Source organism: Aspergillus stella-maris, assembly GCF_047715825.1.
Source record: "Aspergillus stella-maris strain CBS 113639 unplaced genomic scaffold BDV14scaffold_29, whole genome shotgun sequence".
NCBI classification, from domain to species: domain Eukaryota; kingdom Fungi; phylum Ascomycota; class Eurotiomycetes; order Eurotiales; family Aspergillaceae; genus Aspergillus; species Aspergillus stella-maris.
The window spans coordinates 124,563-148,696 of NW_027396823.1; the positions used below are offsets into that span (position 1 = coordinate 124,563).

Below are 24,134 nucleotides of genomic sequence, written 5' to 3' on the forward strand. Positions count from 1 at the left end.
TCTTGGCCTTCTCCTTGGGCGAGAGAGTGGTGAACCACTTTGCAAGGCGCTGTGCAGAGATTGAGTTAGCAGGGGTCGAGCTTCTTCCTCAAGCTTGCGGCCAGATCGCAGAGTCGGGTGGGTGACGAACCACTTTGCCCTGGCGGGAGAGGAGAATCAGGTAGCTGGGGGGTCAGCGCATGTCAGAAGGGACTTGAAGCAGTCAAGCCTTACTGGATAGCCATTGTGCAGAAGGAGACTGGGTGGTGGTAGTGGAGGGGAGTCGAGAAAAAGGTGGTGGTGTGGAGTTCAAGAGGGCAAATGTTTTAGGGGCCGCTCGGCTGCCTCTCCCCGCTACAGTTATCCTGCCTCTTACAAAGGATCATCAACTTCAACTTACTGTTGTAGGATTGACAGCAACCAATTGCTCGCTAGTCAAGACTACGATGCCAGACCTTCTAAAATCCTAATCAACTATCTCTAATTGTTGTTCTCCCACTTTGACATCTCAAGTCTGGAAAGCTACCCGGATGTCCCCACTCTATACAACCGCCGGTGAAAAATGACAAACACAAAGAATCCGTACCTGACCGAGGTATCCCTGCCAAGCAAGTCCTGTCTTCTTGACGTCTGAGGCTCGAACATTCTTGAGGACTCAGTTCTGCCATTCAGATCGATTAGGGGCATTGTTTACATTCCTCTGGGCAAAGCCTCGCAGGATCAGCCAGATGACTGAGATGAGACACCCTAGGACGCCTTACACCAACTGGTGAACATCTTGACTACTACAGCCAATTACAATGAACAGTACGACGAGGTTCAGAAAGAGCTTGCGAGCTGATTAACTATCTAGCGGCTGAAAACGCCAACTAGAGTATGGATTTGCGCTTGTGGTACTAAGACACTGTTTACAGGGTGAATCTGGGCGTTTGAGGAATGTATAAAATGCCCTCCTCCAACGCCCAGGGCTAATCTGTGAGTACATCTCTTCGCGCCTTCAGTATGCGAACTTACGAGCTTTTCAGCGCTTTACTGACTTGCGCCTCTCTCTCGCTAGGGCAGGTTCTGAACATTGTCGCTCACCAGGACGATGACCTATTATTCCTCTCTCCTGACCTCCTTCACTACATCCAAACCAATCATGAAGTCCGTACGGTCTTCTTGACCGCTGGCGATTCCGGGCGCGAGGCAAGATACTGGCAAGACCGCGAGGAAGGCGTACGAACCGCATACGCGCTTATGAGCTATTCTCCAAATAGTTGGGCCCAGAAAGACGCAGGAATACCAGGGCATGAAGCTCCGTTGTTTGAGCTGGAGACCAACCCCAGCGTTTCCCTCGTATTTCTACGTCTTCCAGATGGAAACCTCGAGGGACAAGGCTTCGAGGTTACCGGAAGCGAGAGCCTCCAGAAACTCTGGGAAGGGAACATAACCAGTATCCAGACTGTCAGCGGCTCCAGCTCATACAACAGAGGTGGATTAATTGACTCGCTTGTCCATCTGATCTCGGACTTTCATCCTGAACGTGTCCATACTCTGGATTATGTCCATCACTACGGCGATGGGGATCACAGTGATCATCATTCGGCCGCATATTTTGTCAAAGAGGCTTTGGGGCGCTACGACAGTGACCCGACTCTTACTGGGTACATGGGTTATCCGGTTGTTGAGCAGACGGCGAATGTGATGGGCGCAGATCTATTGGACAAGGAATCGGCTTTCTTCGCCTATGCCAGGAGCGACCCTATCGTCTGCGGTAGCGATCTGGCTTGCGCGGACGATGCACACTACCCGAGATGGCTTGAACGGCAGCATCCTCTCGATGCGACACCTATTGCAAATGCTGGATCCCCACAGACTGCTGGTCTAGGCGCCGTCGTGGCCCTAGACGGGACTGCGAGTTCAGGGTTAGTTGGCAAGTCTTTGACCTACGAATGGACGCAGGTCAGCGGGCCACCGGTTGATCTGATTGACTCCGAAACGAGTCAGCCTTCCTTTACATCGCCGGACGATCCAGATGGTCTTGTCTTTGAACTTGTCGTGACGAGTGAAGAATTGAGCAGCAGTCCTGCAACTGTGGCGGTCACAACCATGCAATATCCTGAAAACATAGCTGTCAAGGCCAGAGCAACAGCTTCATCGTCCAATGTCGGCGCCAACCAAGCACCGGATAAAACTATTGACGGAAGTGCTGGCGGATTCCCAGCAGCACATACCCACGAGTGGGCGACCGACGGAGGCAAGGTTGGGAGCTGGCTGAGTCTCAGCTGGGACAGCCCGCAGATAATCTCTCGGGTTGGGCTTTTTGATCGTCCGAACCTCGATGATCATGTCTTAGCAGCTGCCATTGAGTTCGACAGCGGAAACGCTATTGAAGTTGGAGATCTGAGCAACTACGGAACGCGCAAACTGGTGGATGTTGGAGGTAGAACGGCTCAGAACCTCACTATAAGGATCACAGCTGTGAGCGCGTCGACTATGAATGTTGGTCTGTCTGAGGTACAGGTATATGGGACGAGCACGGACTAGAGTATTCAAACTGAACAGCCAGTAATGAATGTAGATCGATCTATCTCTTAGTAATCCTACAGCTAGCAGAACTATTAATGATTATGAATACAACAAGGATTGAAGAAAGTCTTGGTCAGGGATATCCCTTCGGAAGGCCCGGTCTGGCGGACGCTGGCGCACTTTGTCGGCATGAGCCGGCGGACCTGCAGCTGCAGTGCGGAAGGATTACTGAGCAAGGCACCACCAACTCAAACGGAATCTACAAACACTGACGAAGATATTACTGAAGCAGCTAAAACACGGCATACACAATTCTCTATAGATAGTCTGCAGTGTTCGTTAGGTTAGCGTCACGCAACGAACCCAGCTAGCAGGCTAAAACAGCCACAACAAGCTTAATCGCAAGCTTGATGCTCGTTAGACGGTCCACCACACCATCCAGTACAGCTCCGAAAGTCCGGATCGCGGATCCAGCGAGTCCAGACTTTGTGGTTCGATGGTCTGACGGCATCTTGACTCAATATACGCGGTATTCTTCTCTTCTGAAGAAATAAGTATATAGTCTACGCTGTGGACTGGAATCAAGCCCACGACGTTAGAGTCAGAGTACGCTCTCCGATGGTGCTCAACAGATGTACAGAGTAAACGATAGGCCGAGAGCACACCGACTTCAGCAATGCAGTGCAGATCAGCGCGATCGAAGAAGAAAAGGGCAAAAAGACCAGTTAGGGCAGATCGACTGGTGATTTCACGATTCCAGGACTGGCACGGGCGCAATGACGTAGCCTCCGGTCATTGAGTTTCCGACTGTTCCGCCCTTAAATTCTTCCCCTTCGTCCATCCCACCTTTTTCTCTTGTTCCTCGACTACAAGAGAAAATAAGAGAAAAAACTGTTCAGTCGCTACTAACAGACCATCAAGCATCATGGCAATGGGAGGAATTCAGCTCGGCCTGAGGGCGTGGCAGGTAAGACACCCACCAGACGCGTCCCCAGTTAATTTATTGTTTTATCCACACGCGATCTGGATCTACGCTATCGAGATCCCAGCTCCATCTCCATCTGTATACTTTCATTGCACCAGCCACCAGAAATACTAACACTATGTTCGATCTAGTTCATCTGGACGCTGCTCATCATGGCCCTTGTCGGTAACATCATTGCCCAGGCCTATTCGGGCAACCCGGCCATCATCAACTATACCATGTTCGTCGCGGCCTTTTCCATGTTCACGCTGTTCTACTCGGTGCCGGCGTCGTTCAACCCAGACTGGGCTATCCACCCGATTATCCTGATTGTGGTGGACACCCTGAACATGATCCTCTTCTTCACATGTGCGATTGCTCTCGCTGCTAAGCTTGAGTGCCACTCTTGCAGCAACCGGGTACGTTACCCCTTGGTCGCATATGTCTGGCGGAGGTGCTAATTATGGCTCAGGAATACGTTCTCAACAACGAAATCACCAACGGCTCCATGGACCCCTCCAAGCGCTGCCGCGAAGCCCAGGCGTCAACTGCCTTCCTGTGGTTCGCGTGGGCCGGATACACCGGCTCATGGGTTCTTTCCATCCTGCAGTCGCGCCGGGCTGGTGCCAACTTGCGCCCGCGCGTTGGCCCTGCGCGCGGTTCCAGCCGTCCTACCATGGCTCAGGTCTAAACAATATAAGGCCTGCCAGACAAGCTATGGACGAGCTACAAGTGCAAAGGCTGTCATGACCATGACATCTAATCAACGACTCGTCAACGACTACACGGTAAACGGTATACGAACGTATCACGTATAATCGGCTGGGTCCGATTGCCGATAATACTCTAATACGTCTCACGACTACCACGGAATAAAGGATATTTACTTATGGATACGATATATACGGAAAACCTAATGCTAATACTCAAGAGAGAAAGGTAAGAAGGAAACGGAAGGAAAGGAGTTTGGTTAGGGGTATGGGTCGGAGGGTTGGTGGTTTGCTTTGGAAATTATTGGATTTCATTCTCACTTACTACTGAATTTATCTACGCGATGTATCCTAATCATACTTTGGCTTTATCTGTTGGCTGAATGCGTACCCTACATTGTACAGTATCTCTCTTCAGGTTATAGTTGCTTTTAATGTGCAGCATACGCTTCTATATTTCCATGTGGTTAATGCATCCCACCTCGCCATCATCTTCCTAAACATAGTTCGGAGGTCTTCTACCCCTTATCTCCGCCATCTTCTAGTGCGACATAGAAGAGGAAGGAGCGAGGGTGGTTCTTCCTTACTCATTTGATCTGTGTCCCGCGTGCATCTTAGGAAGAAGCGACCTCCAGCTCGCCAGTGCGCCTTCATCTTCAGGAGTTCATGAATTGGGATACTATACTCCTTAGCACACTGCTTCTTCTCATTATTTTCTAGTAGAACTACTGAATCACTCCCTGTTCGATTGATTGTTCTTCAGCTCCAGCCATTTTTGAAGCGCTGCCGACGGCAGGGGCAGAAATATACATAATTACAACCAGGGCTAATCATGGACTAGCATTACCTGAGATTCCCTCTCATTGTGCTATTCAGTGTACCAGTACCTGTCCTTTCGAATTGCTTATTTCATTTGTCTATCTCTCTGATCAAATGACTGAATTGAACTGACAAGACAGCTAGCCAGGTCAAGCCTCGATGAGATCACACCACTGCAATGCAATCTGGGAATTCCTATCACCCCGCGGTCCCACAGGAGTTATCTCTTAGCATTCCCCGGGCGTGGCATCCCCGGACTTACTCCTCCCCCACACCGTAAGCTGCCCTTGGACATCCCGACCCGGATATCCCGAGTGCTCTTCCTCCCTGCACCCTGTCAGCTGGTATAACTGAGCTGTGAACTCATTCTCATCAGTCCCTTCTTCAGTATATACCCCTTGACTTGATTAATCATGCCGCAACAACTCACCATCACAATCGTTGGCGCTGGCCTATCGGGTCTTGCGACGGCCATCTCACTTGCCCAGTCTGGGCACAAGGTTATTGTTCTCGAGCAGGCAGCTGAACTTGCAGAGGTTGGTGCTGGTCTCCAGGTCACGCCTAATGCGTCGAGGCTTCTGCACCATTGGGGCTTAAGGGAGTCTATCTGGGAGGACGCAGTCGAACCTGGCACACTCAGTGTACACCGGTATACAGGCGAGGTTTTAGCGCACGACGCAGTATTCAACAAGCACATCAGAGCCAAGTACGGCAACAACGCGCCATTCGTGGATATACACCGAGTCGACCTACAACAAGCCCTCGTCGAAAAGGCAACAGGTTTAGGCGTCGACCTAAAACTAAGCCAACGAGTCGAAAAGATAGAAGAAAACACAAGCGACCTCGGCAACAGCGCAACGGTAACAACAGCCTCTGGCCAAAAATACACATCCGACCTCATCGTCGCAGCAGATGGTCTGTGGAGCCGATGCCGCGAGTGTCTGCACGGAAAGAAAGACGACCCTCTACCAACAGGAGACCTAGCATACCGCATCGTCCTGCACGTCGACCAAATACCGGACCCGGAGCTACGTGCATTTGTACAGAATCCACAGGTTCATTTCTGGGTCGGGCCAGGTGCGCATGTGGTTTCTTACTCTCTGCGCGGAGGGGATATGATTAATATCGTCCTGCTTGTGCCGGATGATCTTGCGCCTGGGGTTGCGAGGCAGAAGGGGTCTGTTGATGAGATGAAGAAGTTGTTCGTGGGGTGGGATCCTGTGTATGTTCTTGTTTATCCTTTGGAGTCTGGTAAACATGATGCTAACGATATAAAACAGCCTCACGCGTTTCCTTTCCTACGTGGATAAAGTCGACAAGTGGAAGCTTATGCACCGTGAGTCCACCCTCCAGTGTTTCCTATTTCCACTCGAACCACAAATCTGACTATACTATAGACGCCGAAATGGAAACATGGATCAGCCCGTCTTCAACACTTGTTTTCGTGTACGTTCTTTCCCTTCTCATATCCAGTTAACCCACCTTTAAGCCCATGGATCGCTAACATTTCCACCAGTGGCGACGCTTGCCACCCCATGCTCCCCTACCTAGCCCAAGGCGCAAACTCTTCTCTCGAAGACGGCGCCGTTCTCGGTGGATTACTAGGCCACCTAACAGACCGATCTCAACTCCCCTCTATCCTCAAGTTATACGAGAGTCTGAGGAAGAGTAGAGGCGAGGCGATTGTTCGGGAGACGTTTAAGCAGGTTTGTCACCTTTCCACCTTCACGCGCTATCCTGGGGCGTAGATCACTGGGTTCTATCTTGTAATAAATATTGATGAAATGATATGTAGAGACGAGACTTCCACCTCCCCGACGGCCCCGACCAAGAGAAAAGAGATGAGATCTTCCGCGCGCAATTAGGGAAGGACGTCATTGATGGGGCGTTTCCTAGTCGCTGGTTTGTCTACCCATCCCTTCTCCTCCTCCACTTCCTTATATCATACACACATTTACTAACGAGTGATTGTGATAATGGTGCAGGACATGCCCCGTCGTCCAACCCTGGCTATACGGGTACGACGCAATCCAAGAAGTAGCAGACGCTGTAAAGGCGAATACCAAGATATTCGGCTCAAGCTCAAGCTCAAGTTCAAGCCCCATTTCCCTCTCAAGTAAGGGCGCCGAAACGGTATCACCGTCGACAGAGGGGAAGAAGGCGGCTGTGTCGGTGTCGTGGAAGAGTGTTTCGTCTTATGTACTACCGCTGTATTTACCGATTGTGCTCTTTGGCGTGGGGAAACTCGTTCTTTAGACAGTGTTCCTTCGGGCCATTTGGCCGTTGGGATTGGGTTGGGTTGAATATGGACAATGTTGAATTTGTTTCAGGATCAGGATGGATCAGGGACAATATGTACAGTGAATCGAGTAGGAACATGAATATGAACAAGAACAAACACAGAGCCGCCATGTAACAAGTATAGAGTATATCCGTAGACCATTGATGTCGTCTCTATTCATCCAAAATAGGCAACCCACCAAGATCATCGAAAAACCTTGCTATCCCCTCGAATGAACTATCAGGAAATCCAAATCCGTAAGCCCAGTCCTGTATTGCGTCCAAAGATTAGTCACTACTCCATAGAACAATGGAGATGGGAATGACGAAGGAAAGGCGTGAAGAACGTACAGGGATATCAAACTCCGCTCCGCCAGGCGCAGCAGGCGGGACACCATTACCATTGCCATTTAGACCGGCAGGACCATGGGGATGGCCGAAGTCGAATCCAAGGCCCATAGGTCCATCATGCGCATGACTGTGACTGTGACTAGATCCATAAGTAGGGTTCCCGAAACCACCTCCGTTTCCGTTTCCAGCGCCAGCGCCGGGATTACCGAACCATGTACTTCCAGCAGCAGCTGCCTCGCTGAATCCAGATACAACTCCACCACCCATACGATCCCGCTCTCGATCTCTTTCTCTTGAAGTTGAGCTGGGATCAGAAGAATGTGCATCTCGACTCTGGACCTCGCGGAGATAGAAACGTATAAGCTCAGCGCATTTCCGCGTCACGACGCTCTCGTCTGTTGCTTCTAGAATGGCGATTGCTTTCTCGATGGATGTGGTTATTGGTTCTTTTTCCTTTTCTTTCTCTGGACCTAAACCTAGACCTGGGCCTGAGGTTGGGTCTGTAGGCCCCTCTTGCTTAAGCCCCAACCCCGTAGTTGACGTCGACGTCGGCGCCGAGGTCGAAGAGGTGTTTGCCTGAGGTACCGTAACCGGATGCAAAAGCGGCAAAAGCAGCGTCGACACCGCAAATGTTACATAGGTCGTGTTATACCACCAGCACCGGAAGAATGTATGTACGCGGTAGATGTCGTGGATGACGGAGATGGTGTTGCGCGCTGCGTCGAGGCATTTTGTTATTGTTTGGGCGAGGTTTGATGAGATTTCGCGCTCTTTCTCGAGCTCTTTTTCGGCGTCGGTTGGGTCAGGCCGGGTGGGTGTTTGTGTGGATAGAGGGGGTGGGAGGGGGAGGCTGGAGTGGCTTTCTGAGCGTGGTCGTGGTCGTGACGTTGTTGTTCCGTTTCTTGACCCCATTATCGCTCGGTCCCCGGCCCTCGCGCGCGCTTCAAGAGCGGTGCAGTGTCTAAGGAACGGCCTAAACAGTAGCGTCTTGACATTATAATACCTTATCCCGAGCACCAACCGCTGGCGTCTAGCCCACTTCGGATCCTTGAGATCATTTCGATCACCTCCGTTCCCACCATTTCCGCCCGCGATAGCATCTGAGATAAAACCCGGCCTAATCCACCCCGGTAAACCAGCCATCCAGGCTTCGAGCTCGGCCTCTATCGCTAGTGCAACGTTGAGCTTCTCTTGTAGACTTAGGCGTCGGTGGTAGATCTGCACGGAGACTTTGCGTGTTATGCGTGCAAAGTCGACCATCCAGGGGATTATGGCGTGTTGGGAGGTGTCGCGGGGTGGGAGCGGGCGATTGTGGTAGTCGTCTAGGCCTAGGGTGTCGGGGCGACCGAGGGAGAAGGACATTTCTCTGGTCTTGTGAGTTGCAGTTGGGTTGGGATGGGTGTTTTGAAAGCTTACATTTCGAGGGAGTAGAGGCCCCTGTTTGATAGAATTGTTAATATCGCCAGAATAGAAAGAGGAAAGAGACTAAACTTACCACCACGTTTTAGAAATCCATTCTGCGCGCGGGTCGCTGGATGTTCGTACATTGCGATTGAACCCGGCTGCGAGACAGGTGCGCACGGCGAGGCCGAGGTACATATAAGCCACTGCTAAAGTCAGCAACGCACTTTACCATAACTTCTAGTGTTTGACTAACAGTTAGGGTTGAGTTCATTCTGGCATATTTTCGCCTACAGCGTCACAACAGTCAGCATCATCTTATCTTTTAAAACGAAGTCGAAGAGGAGGGTTACCATGAGATAAAGACACTGCACCGCATCCAAATTATTCGGAAAATGAAGATAATTCAAATACATCTGCGCCTCCCCAAACAACTTCCGACTCCACTCAAATCTCGTCAGCCCACCCAGCGTCGCCTCGTCCCAAACCCGTAACAGCGCGCCAAACGACAGCACAGCCAGGTACAACGCAATGAAGCTGGGATCCGGCGTCGGCGTGCGCCGCATCCACAGATCGTGCGCGCGCAGACGGAAATCCTCTTTATCAATGAAGGGGTGAATAAAGTGCACGTTTTCAAAGTACCCGCTCATGAAAACGTGCGCTTGCTCGAAGTAGTAGTTGTTTTCGTGGACGGCGGAGAGCGATTGAGGCGTGTTGGCGTGAGCATGAGCGCTAGGACTGAAGCTGGCATTGTGGAGGGTAGATACGATGGAGTAGGCTGGGGGTAGACGGCGACTATTCCTATCACTAGCTAACCCCCAGCGAGAAGATGTATCCGGCTGATCGCGCGCTTTCTGAAGGTGGCCTAACAACGCGACGGAGGAGGTGCTCCCGTGGAACTCGATGCCGTTGGTGTGGTGGTTTATCTCGGTGATTTCGTCGTCGACGGGGTCGGTTTCCTCTTGCTGATCATTCTGATCTGCATCGTATGAGCCTTCCGGCTCTTCCGGAAGTTTGGACGATGTCGGAGTTAGTGTTGGTCTGTCGATTGACATGGGCAGAGAGGATGGGGTCGCATTGATCTGCGGGGGCTCATCGTTGGGCGAGAGTTTTGATTCTGCGGCTTGGAGCTGCGCGTTGAGTTCCTCGATCTTCTTTTCAAGGTCCTGGACGTAGCTGTTTCCGTTAGGCCAAATTGAGCGTCGGTAAAGAGACGTCATACCTGGCAGACCGGCTCTCCTCCAGCTGTCTATAATTTCCTTGATAAACGCAGTTGAGGTTGCTTTCTGCTGCAGTCAGTCTCTACATTCATCCACGAATTATGCAGGCAACATACTCTTACAATGCGAGCACGGATAAAGCTCATCACACTTGTACTTCTTCGAACGACACCTATCGCAGGCTTGCGCGGCACGGGGCCGCTTCGACCTTGGGGGTTCATCAACCCCCTCGCGAGCGGTAGACAGGCGTGGCATGACCCATCTCAATCTGCAACGGCAGTTTCAGATATGCAAATATGGTATGATGGACGATAGACGATGCAGGATACGTAAGTCTGGGGAAGGGAAATCCTGGGGAAGATAGTTTAGTTGGAGAAGTCGAACTGCGAACTGCGAAGTCGGAATTCCCGGGTCCCACTCGCTTGCATTCCCCGCATACTATTTATGTACATAATTACTGATATTAATATGCAATGCACAACTCCCCCGCGGCCTTTGTGACTGCCGCTTCCCACTCGTCTTTCTTACTGTCCACGCTCTCGGGCAGTATTACGCCTGAGAAAGCACTTCCAGCTTGTTCAATAAGCGCCTCGATCCCATCCCCATCCGCAAACGACCAAACTCTCACATATCGACTTCGAAACTCCAGCGCGAATGCCTGCCCCGACGGAACAACAACCGTTTCCCCCTCTCGAATGACCTCCTCCTCTACCTCCCCGCTGTCCCTGCGCAACCGCACAACAAGCGTCCCCTCAAGCACAGCCAGACAATGATCCACCTTCTCAAACGTCATAAACCGTCCTAGCACATTCGCATCACTTCCATAATCCGCACTCGACTCGATACTACTTATCGCAACAACACCACCGCTCTGCTTCGTCGTGATGAACGGCCGGCTCAATACGCCTCCAAGCATGAATCTCGGCCCTGTGTTCGCGCGCAGATAATACTCCTTCAGTTTTCCGTTCTCCGGGGTTGGCAGCACTTCGTCACTCGCATCCCACTCCCCCAACTCAGGCGGAACATAATGCGGCTGAAAGACAACGTCGAATTGTCCCTTTGCAGCCATGACCTTGGGAATGAGCAGCGCCTTTAAATCGCGGTCGTCAGACTCGGGAACGAGGATTCCCTCGTACGGCTCGGAGATATATCTGAAGAAATCAATCCAGTCGCCGGGGGTTACAACGCCGTAGGTCTCTGTGTGTGGGCCGAGAAGTTCGGGATTGTGGATGACGCCCTACGTACATACATGAATTAGCCTTGTAAACTGCAGCTGTAAAGCAAAGGATAGTTATACACACCGGAGGAACATAGGCGAAATCCCCCGGCCCCATAACTCTACACTTCGGCCCATTCCACAACTTAAGATACCCCTTCGTCACGAGAAACACATCATGCGCCTCATCATGATAGTGGAATCCCGGCGCGTCCGATAGCACAGCACCAGACTGGAACACGGCCATCAACCCATTCGTTTGCTTCGAGGATGCTAGGATCCGGAATGCGCCCTTTGACCCGGGGATCGTGAGTCTTTCGCCGGATAATTGCGGGATTATGTATGGCTCCCCTGCTGTGGGTGGTGGGGTTTCTTTCCATAGAGATGAAGATGAAGACATTGTGATAGTTGGTATTGTAGGTTTTGGATGGAGGAGAAGGAGAGGATGTTCAGAAGAGCGCACTGGCTAGAATCGTAGAGATACTAGAGAATGACATGACGACAGATTAACATATTTAACCTTGCGGGTCAACGACTCAACTAACGGTAGCAAGTGGGGAACCAAGAGAAAACCGGGGATGGCTTCATGTCGGATAATCCACTTTCTTACTTGTGTCGGGTTATCCGGTTCTATCTGTACAATATCTCCCCCACATGTACCATATCGGTTTAAGCAAGTATATCAGGCTCGGAGATAAACTATGTAACTAGTTGAAGGTCTTCCTTACTAATCACTCTCTCTACGTAACCAAGTAGTCTACCCTAGGCAAGTTGGTAATTAGGTAGGATGGTAACTAGAGGCGACGCTAGCAGTATGACAGAATCTGACATGCAGGACAATGCCACTGCCACAACACCCAAGACCAAGGCCAGAGCCACATGAAACATGTCACAATGTCTTAAACAATCCCCCTCTAATCTCGTTCTGTTCAATGGATGGACGGCAGAAAGAGCGGTCTGACTCTGCTGGCGTGACGTGCTGCTGTGCGACTTTGCTGACTTTTTACTTGTTCCTGTGACGGCTTGCATTTCTATGTATGTGAGTGGGTACTGGGTATGGAAGTAGGTAGACTCGAAGCAAACATACAGGTTTGGACTTGAGGTGAAACGTTTGCTTGGTTTGGTTTGATTGAACGCTCGATTGGTATGTACGTGATAGACTATATAAGAGGTATATAGTATATAAAAAAGTTGTCACTCAGTCTCTGTCCGCCACTGGTGAAAAGGCAGGCAACGATCAGGACAACATCAAGTCACAAGATATATAGCCAAGAAGAAGAAAGAAACTCAAAATATCGATCCCATATCATCCAGCAGTCTTCACGCAACTTGACATCTATTTATTTCTCGGGTTCGAAGTCGTATTCTCCACTCGCCCAGTGTCATTCGGGTAGACAGCAGCAGTCGTAGACGAGCTGCGACTTAGGGACGCAGGTGTAGAGGAGGCGGATGTGGCGGCGGAATGATGCCGGTTGACTGCTGCCGCTGGGTTGCAGTGAGAGCACACAAAGATGTTGAACCCCTTGCCGTCGCAGGTGCCGCACTTGGTTGTCCTGTTAATGTTAGCGGACTGGTCGATGTCGACCTATAGTATGGGGCCATACCTTGGAGCGTTACCGGCGCAATTCCGGCATGTGAGGACCGTTCGACCACCGATGCACGAGGTGTGACTTGGGTCGAGCTCTAGGGAGGAGGGTTGGTTGACCATTTTGAATGTTTTGGAGGTGTTGAAGTATATAGATGGGTATCTTCGAAGTATAGGTAAGAGAGGTATAGAGAGCTGTAGTCTTAAATCAGATGTTGAGCATTGTATCAAGACGAGCGGATGGGGTCTATTTAAGATTTATCAATCAGCCCAAGCCCGTTGATGGCTGAATTAGTAAATACCTCATGGCATACGACACCATGACAGGCAACTCCACTCCATCAAGGCAATTGTAGCGAGAGACCATGTGAACTCCGACTGCAAGCCTACCAGGCTGCTCCCTGCCGAGTGAAATCGCCAATTCCGATGATAATACCAGCCGTGAGACATAACACACTCACATACAGACCACAGGGTTCACGATCCCAGTGGGTTCGAGTTCAGGGCTTCCCGCCAATATCATTTCGGGGCCACCGAAAGCGAGCCCGGCATCAGCGACGTTCACGGTATAATAGCCAGAACAAGAATCGCCCTAGTATTGCCGCGCCCAATGACACAGCGTCGGACACTACGGCATGTCAGTGCTGGTACCAAGGATTGCAGACGTGACCGCATAATCAGCCCCAGATGTAGTGCCCTGGGCTGCAGCCGGGAACATCTGTGGCAGACGAGCCAACAGCATGGCTGGGCGCCTGTTGGGATACGCTGGCGACGAGAACTGTCATCGAGGTCCCGTAGAGCCGGGACGGAGACTGGCTAATTTCCTTAGCCGACTGTTGGCAATGGAACTAGGCACATCACACTGCACGTCAAGCACAGCGAGGGCCGCGATGATCGCATCAAGCAGTCACAGGATATATGCCACCAACGAATAGGAAGAAGCGGCATAAATTAAACGATCAGGTAGCTGCAGGAGTGGGGAATATCGACTAGATTCTTGATCGAGTAAAGAGAAAAAATTTCAATCGAGAGAAGATGATAGCACGGAAGATAAGGCCGGAGCATGGCAGCCACGGAGCTGTGTTACTCGATTCGCGAACAATCGGCACCGCTGGCAGGCATCATAGATCGCGGGCTTCCCCCCAATGAACAGGGTCGTCACACTTTTAGCCCTTCTAGCCGTCCGTATCAACCCACCGACGGGTCGGGTAGATGCAGCGGAGTATACTGTATGGGTACGATCTTGAGCCCCAGCCTCAGATACGAGCCGTCGGCAGTTGAAGAAGCATACAGACACCATTCGGTGACACCAAATAAGAAACCATTGCGAATTATCGTTATGCACGAACTGAGTCAGCTGTGATCATGTGCCTCAGGGTTATGAAATTTCAGCATGCACCAACGGTTGCAAATCTGGCCTCCCTCGGTGGGAAATGTTCACCGTAGAGTTGGCCGTAAGGATCAGAGCGCAAAAGCCAGTGACACCTCCGATTGAGTTTTGACACATCCCATCAGGCAACAACTCCCGTCTGTCTCGATATTGGCTTACTCCAATTGAGCTGGCTTGGGGCTCATGCAAAACTGCGCACTTTCCAGCGACAAGCGTCGAGAGAAGCCCCCTTTTTTCGTACTGAAGGATCAAGTCTACTGCAATGGCAGCGACAGTACATCAACTCGATGAGAGGAACCTCGAGGCCTGGGTGGAGAGACTTGGGTCTCCAGGAAAAAGCAAAGAAACTGCCACTGGGCAGTTCAACGCGAACTATACCTAGCGGGTTGGCGGCACTGTTCGGCCAACAGGAGAGAACAAATGCAGCAAAAGCTTACTGGTCAAGCGAATTTTGAAACGCAGAAGCAGTCAATGTGGTCTCGTGGTGCTTGAGCTATCCACTTCCTGCTGGATATCCTTGCAAGCAGGGTATGTAGATGGCAGCGGGTCTGAGACTCAGGGTGAGGCCACATGCAGGTAACCGTCCCGCATCAAATTGATGAGACGCCAACGTCAACGTCACGAAGGTCTGGCTCCACGTGAGCCCGGAAAAATTAAACAGCATTTGCCCTTATTTCACAAAAGTCAATAGTTCGATCCCTAGGCCGGCCATTGAGGTCTGCTTGTGCGATGCCATTCGCCAAGTGCGGACCAGGGCCCTGGGCAAGATATGAAACCGAACTGCCGAGACAGTCGACGAAGAGGAGGTACTAGCTGATGGGCTGTTGGTGGAAATGGTTCCGGAGCCGGCAGAATACTAAGAATACCCTGACGTCAGCGAGCAGTCAACTGTATAGTTACAGAATACTCGGCAAAGGGGCTCTCTCGGAGTGTGCCTGCCTAATGTGACTGTAAGCGACCTGCAGGTGCCCGTTAGAAATCACGCACCGAGCTGGCGCCCTCGTAGCCATTGTTCGCAGCTGAGATCCACTGCCAGATAAGCAAGATCAGCTCACTTCCAACCTCGCTGGGGGGACACAGAGCTCGCATGAGTGTTGCACAAGGAAGGAAGAGAAGGAAGCGAACCCTGGGAGGAAGAAACACCGGAGAGCAAGAGAGCAAGAGCAAGCGGAACAGGAAATTCTTCCTCCACGACGGTTCCTCCCGATCAGCTGACCTCCGCCTGCGACTCGGGCTTTGCTGCGAACTGCTCCTACATGCGTCAAGCACGCCTATCTACGGAATGCGGACAATTGAATCTACGGAGCAATATTGATAAATAGGTAGCTAATCTGCATTATCACAAACACCAACTATCTGACCACGTAACGGGCTTGATCACGTAAGGACGTTGAAAAAAGAAACAAAAGAGCGCCATGTCGAAAATAGCCTAATCGGTAAAACTGTGATCCCAAATACATAACCGCAATAACGCCACGTCTCTGATGCACCTAAGCGAAGTAGTCCGGGGGCAATGAAGCCAGAGCTGCAATAGTCCCCACTGCGCCAACCACTGCTCCAACAATAGCCGTCGCCGCATGGCTTCTGAGGCTGCTCCTATGTGTGGTCTTGGCTTGTTTGGATGGCCTCTCAACCACTTCGGGCTCTTTTGTAGGTTCCGAAAGACTCACGGTCGTGAGCTGCGAAACTGAGCCGTTGAGGTTAGCCGGGGTGGCCTGTGGTTGCGCGTCGGGAAGGTCAATGTCATCCTTGGTCGAATCATGAGATTCCGCTGGAGCAACAAAAGCCTCGTTTTCTGCTGTCTCTGGTTCCAATTCTGCAGCCTTTCTCTTGGTGCCGGACGACTTGTAATCACGCAAGACGCGCTTGTGGGAAATGGCCGGCGGGGCACAAGATGTGCGAGGCATCATAGGGGCGAGGGGATCCATGAATGGCGGATATTCCGGCTTGGAACTGCTGGCGGTACCCACGTGCGGTTCTGGGAATGCGCGGTTAGCCGCAAAGGGCCCGTCATTGTACGTCGCGATCGGAGGATAAGGGCTTGGGGGCGGGAAGGCAAAGTCGGCAAGAGGCGGCAGCGGCTTCTGTACGGTTGGCGGGAACGGATTGATATCGGGAACTGGAGGTGCGTAATGTTGAGGCGGTTTATAGTCAGTTATGGAATATGGCCTTCCAAGCAAAGGGTACAGAGGGGCCATCGGTCTGTGGTGTGGAATCTCTGGGCGGGACTGCCACGACAATAAGGAATATTTGCCTCCTGGCACGCCCTGGGCTTCAGCAGTGGCTTCGGCAGCAGCTTCTAGTGCCCTTTCCTCTTCGGCAGAACTGCCGTGCTCCAAGTTCCATGCAGGTGTCGGCTGTAGAACCGAACTAGGATCCTCTCTCACGTCAGGCTCTGCGAATTCAGCATCCTCATCTTTCTCTTCCTCCTCGTCCTTCTCTCCATCATATTCCTCCTCCGCTCCTTCATCGAGGTCCCAATCCTCTACCTCATGGCTGGACTCTTCTTCATCCGAGCTGTGGGCGAAACATTCGTCATAATACTGATTCTCACCGCTGGCGTCTTCAGATTCATACCCAGGGGAAGGAGGTGTCATTCTTGGCGTTGCTAGAGGCTGTTCAGTGTTTTGAATTTCCTCTTTGCTCAACTCGGCTGGATGAAGGGATCCTTGTGTCAGAACTGTCGTTGCCACGGTCGGCTGGAGTCGACTTGACTCATCGTTCTTGAAAGGAGAGGTCATCGGAGACGAGACTTCGATCACTGACTGGCCATCCTCTGAATCCGAACCAGCATCCGAAACATTTGACTCAGAAGTTTGGTCCGTAGTAAGGTCAACTGCATCGGGATATTTTTCCGATGCAGCATTTTCAGCGTTCTCCTCTCCATATTCTTCATCATCATCTTCAGGAACACAGAATGTGTTACTAGCAGATATGGACAACCCAACCTGCTTGTCTTCCCTGATATTCCGTGATTCAACGAGTGATTTGACGCCCGGCTGTCCAGAAACAAGCGGGGTTTCCAACCACCGGCACTCGCAACGAACTGCAAGCGGAGGAAACGTCTCTGAGATGCGTTAATTTCTCAGTCATAAAGAAAAGGGAGACAGGCAAAGCTCACCGGTGCCTCGGATGACCTCCACGCCGAATGTCAACTCATCACCGTCTGTGAGGATAACGTCTTTGTCGAGGGGAAGTTTGTTCTTGTTGAGCCACGTCCCATGCATGGACCCAGGATCGCAAACGTAGATCATCTAAAAGCACTACAGTCAACGAAAGTTCGACACAAAAGGTGCTCAGGGATATCCACACACCTTTTTCTCTTGAGACCAACGGAGTATAGCATGAGTTCGCGACATAACACGAGATTCGAACAAGGCATTACGAGAACTCGGGGCGAGGTTCTTGTTCTCGCGCTTAGATGCTCTGCCAACCTCGATATAGTCCGTTTCGTTGTCAAGTGTTAGGGAGCGAGAAGGGAAGGGATCTGTGAGGCTTAGGACATGAAGGACGATGATGGCTATGATAGCAGCGTGTCAGCAAGGCTCTTCTGTATAATCCTGAGAGATGGAGAGTGTTGCACATACCTCGTGAGTTAGCCATGGCGTAGGGTTGCCTGGAACAAGGCTGATAGAAGGATTATTGAGACGAAGATGCTGCCGGTTGTCTATGGGCGATGAGAGAATCGATTTATAGATCTCTGTGTGGGGTGTGGTCTCCTCTCGACGATGATCGAGTGGAAGAACTGACGGCTTAGTGAAGACGAGGCTGGCAGTCCGAGAGGGGTAGAGGAGTCAGCCTAGGACAAGAGGCGGGGATTATGTATCAGGCAGACAACGCAGGCAGACGTCTGGTTCGAAGACGGTTGAGGCTTGACCACGGCCCAGGTTGTTCAGTACAAGTTTGCTTGAGTTTCGATGGTATGAACCAGGTGTGGAAGTGTTGGGAAGCAGTGACTCTTAGCGGAGGAACAACGGAACAGGCGCCCGGGGCTGATGACGTTGGTCGGGAAGAAGTCGCAGGAAGGAGCCTAAGCTTAGGTAACACCGTGAACACGTAGAAGGGAGCTGCATTCATACATGAATAGTAACAGCAGATGAATCAGAGGCAGGAACAGAGCAGCAGTGAACACCATGTAACAGAGAGTGCTCTGTACCTACTCTGTAGACCCGAAGAGGGGATGGGACTGATAAGTAGGCAGACTAAGTGGGGTGGGCGCTATCAGGTGGACACAGCTGAGTGGGCTTTCCGCGTAGATCGAGCCATCATCCTTCTTCCCTCACCCAAGGTCCCAGGCCCTTCCCTATCTACCACTGACGCACCACTCTAATAATCAACCTTCCAACTCTATCCATTATTCCCTGCCACTATGGTACATACATGAGTTTGTCGTCCAGTCGCTCCGGGCGGAGCACAGATCCAGCCTCCGACCGGCCCGTTTGCTTGGTAGCATGATCATCAAAGTGGGGAGCAAACACATGTTAAGCCGCATCCATACACTTATCAATGTCCAAAAGAAGCGAAATTCACATAGGAAATCACATAGGAAACAAGATAATATAATAAATACATTCACAAGGTAGATCAGACACCAATATCGCAAGTATAATTAGTCAAGGATTGCCAGATCTCTCGTGCTCAAAGAAAAAAAGAATGCCTTTACATGGGAGGAGGACCACCGAAGCCAGCGCCCATGCTCTGCAGGCGCGCGGCAAGCTGAGGGTACTTCTCTTGAACCTCAAGCTGGGTTCGTGTTGCCTCGGCATAGGAGATGGCGTTGACAATCTCCGGCTCGGTACGTGCTAGCTCCGCGGCGCGCTCAAAGTACTTGAGCGCCTGGGAGACCTTGCCCTGTTGCAAAAGCAGTTGGGCCATTGTTCCGACAGCAATGTCGCACTCGGGATCGACTGCACCATTGTTAGTATTCGGCTTTTACAGAACTGATGCTGCGATACTTACTGATCAGAGCCTTCTGGCAGAGCTGCTCAGCCTCGCCAAAGTCGTGCTTCCATTGGAACAGAGCAAGAGCCTTGTTGATCAAAGGAAGAACGTTGATGCCCATGGGCTTGCTCTGCTTCTCCATCTCAACGGCCTTGTCGAACTTCTCAATGGCTTCAGAGAAGTTCTGCTGATCAAGGAGCAGCTCACCGTAGTAGTTGTAGACATCGGGAACGTCCTCGAAGTTCTTTACGGATCTCCTGAAAGTGGCCATGGCGGACGCAACAGATCCCATCTTGTACTGCGTGACACCGAGTTGGATGTGAGAGTAGATGAACGATCGGTCGAGGTCGATCGACTTTTGGTAGTCCTTGGCAGCCTCGGCGAACTCACCAAGGATGAAGTGAAGCTGGGCACGGTGGTAGTAAATGTCAGGGTCATCCTTGTTGTGGGTGATGGCAAGCTCAAAGTCGTCCTGGGCAGCATCCTTGTTGGCTTGAAGGGATTAGTTCGATAGGTACCATTATGAAACTTTGAGAAACTTACCAAGCTCAAGGTGCAAGCTGGCGCGCTTGATGTAGCTCTGAACCAGCGAGGGGTCCAGCTCAAGACTTTTGTTGAGATCGGCCAGAGCATCTTGGGCGTTACCCTGCAAGTATGTGAAGGTGGCACGGTGGTTCAAGGCAATGCCTTCGAACTCACCAAGATCGCCGAGCTCCAGGGACTTGACGAAGGCGGCGGCAGCCTCCTCGTAGCCGTCACCAGTCTTCTTGCTCATGGCAAGCAGACCCTTGCGGAGTTGACCCTTTCCAGACTCCTCGGGGAGATCGACTGACTCGTCAAGACCCTCGGGGAGGGGTCGGGGACGGAAGCTCTGGAGGTAGTTGGAAACGAAGGTCGGGCTAGGAAGCTTCTTGCCCTTGGCCTCCAGAATAGCCTTGCTCTTGTGCTCCGCAACCTTCTTCAGAAGACGCTCGAGAGCAACGCGGCTGACTTCATTTGAGAAGCCATCGATGATGCAGCTGGCGGTGAAGTCGAGAAGAGCCTCGCTGAACTTCTCAAGGTGCTCGTACGCGATAGCGCGCCTGTTTAGGGCCTTGACGTACTCGCTGTCCATAGCAAGCGCAGCGCTGGTATCCTCGACAACCTTTTCCCATTCCGACATCACACTGTAGCAGGCGGCGCGGTTCGAGTAGAAAACGGGGTCAGGCTTGCAGATGATGGCCTTTCCGTAGAGCTTGATGGCATTGTTGTAGTCCTTGGAGCCGTAGGCCTTGTTTCCGGCGACCTTTAATTTCGCGGCATAGGCTTTTCGGGTCTAAAGGAAAAAGATCCGTGTCAGCAGCACTGTCGACAATGCAAGGTTAAAGGAAACGCACCTCCTCGTCCAACTGTCCGACGGTCGTCTCGTCAACATCGGGAATCTCTTCTGAAGGTTCTTCGGCTTTCTTTGCTGTTGGCTCTGCGGGTAAATTAGCGGAGTCGCGCAAGTGACGGCATGGGCCCACGGAAACACGCACCATCCTGGACGGAGGCAGCTTTAGTCTTCTTCTCCTCCTCGGCCTTCTTCTTCTCCTTCCGTCGCTGGTTCTTGCTCTTCTTCTTGTCTCCGGGCGCAGTGGTGGACGACTTCGCGGACCGGCCGGAGTCGTTGAGGTAGTAGACGACACCAGCGCTGGTCACCACGACCGCGACACCGGCGACAGTGTAGACGAGGGCCTTGTTCTCAGACACCCATTTTGAGATGCGGTCCCAGACGGATGTTGAGGAAGAGGCGGGAAGAGAAGCAGTGTCGATGACCACGTTCTTTGATGGATCGGGCAAAGGAGAGGCACTGGACATGATGGCCGAGGAAGGGATTCCTTGTGCTTGTGAATCGAGTACTACTGCCGGAGAGTCGGGAGTAACGTCCTCCTGTGGTGGAAAGCCTGGAAGTGAAGCTCAGGGTCAGTCTAAAAATATTATCGAACAGATTCTGATTTGATTGACGACGTACCGCGCTAGTGGTTGGCAAAGGCCGCGTTCAAACAGAGTTGAGAGATGCAAGTTGGAGCAGTTAGTTGCGGCCTTGGAAAAAGTTATGCGTGTTCCGGCAACGACGCAGCGGCCCCGAGCTCAGTGCTGGACGACCCAATCACGTTGACTGAAAACCAATGGCTCCCAGCTTTGCTCCACTGCCGCCATCACCAGATCGCACTTGGAGCTCGAACCGTCGTCATAGGGGCTTTTTGCCAACCGTCAGGGCCTCAATGGTGGTGTTCAATGGCCGTCTGTTCTGTTTTCGTACTTTTGCACCAAAACACGACACTTGCCAACAGCTCAGTGCGATCTCGGCTCGAACCGGTTTGCTGCACGTGGATAGGTCAGAATCGTCAAAAATGATCGCAATTCCAGCGACAAGGTTTTCCAATAAGTGAGCAATGTCTTCACAATCTTTCGAGATCATCTCTACGCTGCGCTATGATCCTTTCCTCCCAGACTTAGTCGGTCAACGAGGTCAGAGAGCCTACCCTGATCCGCTCAGGTCGCCGTACTACCTCCTCCCTTACCACCAGGACCGACTACGCAATGCCGCCCGCTACTTCAAATGGGACAATGCATCAAAGCTACTCGAGAAAGATCTCGCCCAGTTCGCCCGATACCTTGATACTTTCATGCCTGATAAAGGAAGATGTTGGCGCGTTCGGATAGTCCTTGATCGCAGTGGGAACTTCAGAGTTGAGACTCACCCTGCTCCGCGAATTGACTTGGAGAACTTCCTCGTCCCCTTCATCATCAATCCGACCTCCACCCCCTGGCGAGTCTACGTCGATACGAGTCTAACGATGCCCTCGGGTTTCACGATGCACAAAACCACCGCCCGCGAGGACTACGCAGCGGCAAGGGCGCGGGTAGGAATTGTGTCGCTACAGGATACCGCCGAGGTGCTTCTCGTGAATCCCAAGGGCGAGCTCATGGAAGGGAGCATTACAACCCCATATTTCCGGCGGCGAGAGCATACGGGACAGGGTGGGCCTGAATGGATTACACCTCCTTTGTCGAGTGGTGGGAATGCAGGCACAAGTAGACGCTACGCTCTTACTGAAAGCTTCTGCGCTGAGCAGGTGATGACTATTCGTGACCTTATTGACGGCGAGCTGTGCCTGTTGAGTAATGGGGTTAGGGGGTTCTTCCTCGGCCGTATTGTCCTTAGAGCCAAAGCTTGACTTGCTCGCGTGTCGCTTTACTCTTATAAGACACGAGAGATGGTCTCTGCAATTTTATTAATTTCCGCCAGGAACTTTCCCTTGGCAAATTAAAAGTCGAAAGGAATCATTTGAGTTCATTTTTTTACGCAATGCGACAGCCACTTATTCATACCAATATACAATCGTCATTGTTCAACTTCAGATATATAAACCTGCAACCAATTGCTTCATTATAACGGCGCTCGGAAGCTTTATGCAAGTGTCACCTTATCCCCAGGACAGATGTCTGTCGCGATGATGTACACCTCATACAACGCCTCGTAGATCTATAATTACTGCAGCCATTGCACCACATGGAAAGCCAGTGACGATATCAAGATCCACCATCTCATGATTGAAGCATTTGTGGCACCATGGCACGTGACCGTCAACGTAGCATCACCCCGCGTTTACTAATCGGGCTAGCGTCATAGCAGGGAAATTTCTCGACCAAAAGGAGTCCAAGCCGACCGAGCGGCGAGCGCAGTAGAAGTCCGAAGAAAAGGTGATCCGTGAAACCAGCACTCCAGCTCTCCCAGCCCAGCAGTCCATCCATCCATCCCCAGGAATCGCCACACCACACCTCACATCAACCTCCACCCCATCATACCATACTCTTACGATTGAAAAGCAGCACACCGCTACACAGGGTCTCCATTGTCCACAGTTCATGCATTACCAATCATCATGAAGTTCTTCGAAAACCTCTATACCTACGACTACTCGTTCCCTGCTGTTTCCCTCGCCTACTTCCTTCGCTATCCTAATCCTTACTCTCGACATGTCCTGACGACCGATGTCATTGATCGTTATGTCGACCCGAACACGCAGCGACTTCACACGACGCGTATTCATCTGAAGAAGTCCAAGGTGCCGTCTGGTATCTTGAAGCTGTTGCCGAAGGGTATGGGTGGATCCGACAGTTCCGGGCAGAGTTATATCCTGGAGACGACGGTTGTTGATGCGAAAGAGGGCTGGATGGAGTCTGAATCACGGAACATGGAGTGGACTGGTATCTTGAGTGTGGTGGAAAAACAGACCTATCGACGACTGCCACTGGATGGGGCGACGGAAAAGCTAGAAGGCCTTTCGCTGGACAACAAGCGACGTGAGAAGACTACGGTCAACACGACTGTTACGTTCCGCTCGCGCTTTGGACAGGGCAAACTGCTTGGTCGGAAGAAGGCTGATGCAGCTGGCGACAATGCTGAGGTTGAGGAAGAAGCTCCCAAGCGTGGATTCTTCACCTCGCTGTCTCAGTCGGGAATTCAACGGACCATTGAGTTGATTGGACTCAACCGCACTCGCGATGCTATTTTGAAAAGCAAAGAGGGAATGAACGTTGTTCTCGAGCGATTGCGTAGTGGTGGTATTGTTGGCGTCCTTGATGGCATGCGTCAGGACCGAGAGGCCATTATGATGGGCTCAGACGGTCCCTGGAAACGCGTCTGGCTCAAGGGAAACTCTGACAACGACGACTGAACGTCATTTTCTTCGAAAAATCAATACAAAATCAGAATCGGCAAATTTACTTCGGCATTCG

The 24,134-nt window shown here is 51.6% G+C and overlaps 8 protein-coding genes across 8 annotated transcripts; 4 read left to right on the top strand and 4 right to left on the bottom strand.

Annotated features, from left to right (window-relative positions):
• The first annotated feature begins 892 nt into the window (after positions 1-892).
• On the top strand, positions 893-2,594 carry BDV14DRAFT_63745 (uncharacterized protein). The gene is made up of 2 exons (XM_073777197.1): positions 893-954; positions 1,037-2,594. Exon 2 carries the CDS (start codon positions 1,219-1,221, stop codon positions 2,506-2,508), a length of 1,290 nt encoding a protein of 429 aa, XP_073627847.1. The 5' UTR covers positions 893-954; positions 1,037-1,218; the 3' UTR covers positions 2,509-2,594.
• Positions 2,595-3,358: 764 nt separating this feature from the next.
• Positions 3,359-4,616, top strand: BDV14DRAFT_173891 (MARVEL domain-containing protein). Its single transcript, XM_073768809.1, has 3 exons — positions 3,359-3,457; positions 3,607-3,873; positions 3,927-4,616. Exons 1-3 carry the CDS (start codon positions 3,416-3,418, stop codon positions 4,143-4,145), a joined length of 528 nt encoding a protein of 175 aa, XP_073627848.1. The 5' UTR covers positions 3,359-3,415; the 3' UTR covers positions 4,146-4,616.
• Positions 4,617-5,396: 780 nt separating this feature from the next.
• BDV14DRAFT_208964 (putative monooxygenase) lies at positions 5,397-7,239 on the top strand (the record flags this gene model as incomplete). The annotated part of the gene is made up of 6 exons (XM_073775530.1): positions 5,397-6,205; positions 6,264-6,319; positions 6,381-6,429; positions 6,500-6,689; positions 6,779-6,885; positions 6,969-7,239. 6 exons carry the CDS (start codon positions 5,397-5,399, stop codon positions 7,237-7,239), a joined length of 1,482 nt encoding a protein of 493 aa, XP_073627849.1.
• Positions 7,240-7,437: 198 nt separating this feature from the next.
• On the bottom strand, positions 7,438-11,851 carry BDV14DRAFT_189940 (uncharacterized protein; the record flags this gene model as incomplete). The annotated part of the gene is made up of 9 exons (XM_073771275.1): positions 7,438-7,533; positions 7,657-8,464; positions 8,522-8,980; positions 9,116-9,221; positions 9,272-9,305; positions 9,369-10,181; positions 10,352-10,497; positions 10,764-11,472; positions 11,537-11,851. The coding sequence occupies 9 exons, from the start codon at positions 11,849-11,851 to the stop codon at positions 7,438-7,440; spliced, it is 3,486 nt and encodes a 1,161-aa protein (XP_073627850.1).
• An 810-nt stretch (positions 11,852-12,661) lies between these two features.
• BDV14DRAFT_63821 (uncharacterized protein) lies at positions 12,662-13,310 on the bottom strand. The gene is made up of 2 exons (XM_073777198.1): positions 13,056-13,310; positions 12,662-13,004 (listed from the first exon to the last, which is right to left on the bottom strand). Exons 1-2 carry the CDS (start codon positions 13,157-13,159, stop codon positions 12,788-12,790), a joined length of 321 nt encoding a protein of 106 aa, XP_073627851.1. The 5' UTR covers positions 13,160-13,310; the 3' UTR covers positions 12,662-12,787.
• Positions 13,311-15,726: 2,416 nt separating this feature from the next.
• On the bottom strand, positions 15,727-18,694 carry BDV14DRAFT_173902 (FHA domain protein). Its single transcript, XM_073768810.1, has 4 exons — positions 18,014-18,694; positions 17,741-17,946; positions 17,548-17,680; positions 15,727-17,493 (listed from the first exon to the last, which is right to left on the bottom strand). Exons 1-4 carry the CDS (start codon positions 18,027-18,029, stop codon positions 15,917-15,919), a joined length of 1,932 nt encoding a protein of 643 aa, XP_073627852.1. The 5' UTR covers positions 18,030-18,694; the 3' UTR covers positions 15,727-15,916.
• Positions 18,695-21,428, bottom strand: tom70 (putative mitochondrial outer membrane translocase receptor (TOM70)). Its single transcript, XM_073768811.1, has 6 exons — positions 21,361-21,428; positions 20,885-21,292; positions 20,744-20,826; positions 19,911-20,682; positions 19,386-19,859; positions 18,695-19,333 (listed from the first exon to the last, which is right to left on the bottom strand). The coding sequence occupies exons 2-6, from the start codon at positions 21,204-21,206 to the stop codon at positions 19,086-19,088; spliced, it is 1,899 nt and encodes a 632-aa protein (XP_073627853.1). The 5' UTR covers positions 21,207-21,292; positions 21,361-21,428; the 3' UTR covers positions 18,695-19,085.
• Positions 21,429-21,784: 356 nt separating this feature from the next.
• BDV14DRAFT_189942 (aminotransferase class IV-domain-containing protein) lies at positions 21,785-24,073 on the top strand (the record flags this gene model as incomplete). Its single annotated transcript, XM_073771276.1, has 2 exons — positions 21,785-22,544; positions 23,241-24,073. 2 exons carry the CDS (start codon positions 21,785-21,787, stop codon positions 24,071-24,073), a joined length of 1,593 nt encoding a protein of 530 aa, XP_073627854.1.
• Positions 24,074-24,134: the final 61 nt, after the last annotated feature.

Bases quoted from the DNA above. Each gene is read 5' to 3' on its own strand.
- tom70 (XM_073768811.1), bottom strand. From the start codon at position 21,206: ATGTCCAGTGCCTCTCCTTTGCCCGATCCATCAAAGAACGTGGTCATC. The intron at 20,827-20,884 runs GTGCGTGTTTCC...ATTTACCCGCAG, and splicing joins AGCTGCCTCCGTCCAGGATG to AGCCAACAGCAAAGAAAGCC. The intron at 20,683-20,743 runs GTGCGTTTCCTT...TTTTTCCTTTAG, and splicing joins TCGGACAGTTGGACGAGGAG to ACCCGAAAAGCCTATGCCGC.
- BDV14DRAFT_63745 (XM_073777197.1), top strand. From the start codon at position 1,219: ATGAGCTATTCTCCAAATAGTTGGGCCCAGAAAGACGCAGGAATACCA.
- BDV14DRAFT_173891 (XM_073768809.1), top strand. From the start codon at position 3,416: ATGGCAATGGGAGGAATTCAGCTCGGCCTGAGGGCGTGGCAG. The intron at 3,458-3,606 runs GTAAGACACCCA...TGTTCGATCTAG, and splicing joins TCGGCCTGAGGGCGTGGCAG to TTCATCTGGACGCTGCTCAT. The intron at 3,874-3,926 runs GTACGTTACCCC...ATTATGGCTCAG, and splicing joins GCCACTCTTGCAGCAACCGG to GAATACGTTCTCAACAACGA.
- BDV14DRAFT_173902 (XM_073768810.1), bottom strand. The intron at 17,681-17,740 runs GTGTGTGGATAT...TAGTGCTTTTAG, and splicing joins GTTGGTCTCAAGAGAAAAAG to ATGATCTACGTTTGCGATCC. The intron at 17,494-17,547 runs GTGAGCTTTGCC...AACGCATCTCAG, and splicing joins GGAGGTCATCCGAGGCACCG to AGACGTTTCCTCCGCTTGCA.
- BDV14DRAFT_63821 (XM_073777198.1), bottom strand. From the start codon at position 13,159: ATGGTCAACCAACCCTCCTCCCTAGAGCTCGACCCAAGTCACACCTCG. The intron at 13,005-13,055 runs GTATGGCCCCAT...TAACATTAACAG, and splicing joins TGCGCCGGTAACGCTCCAAG to GACAACCAAGTGCGGCACCT.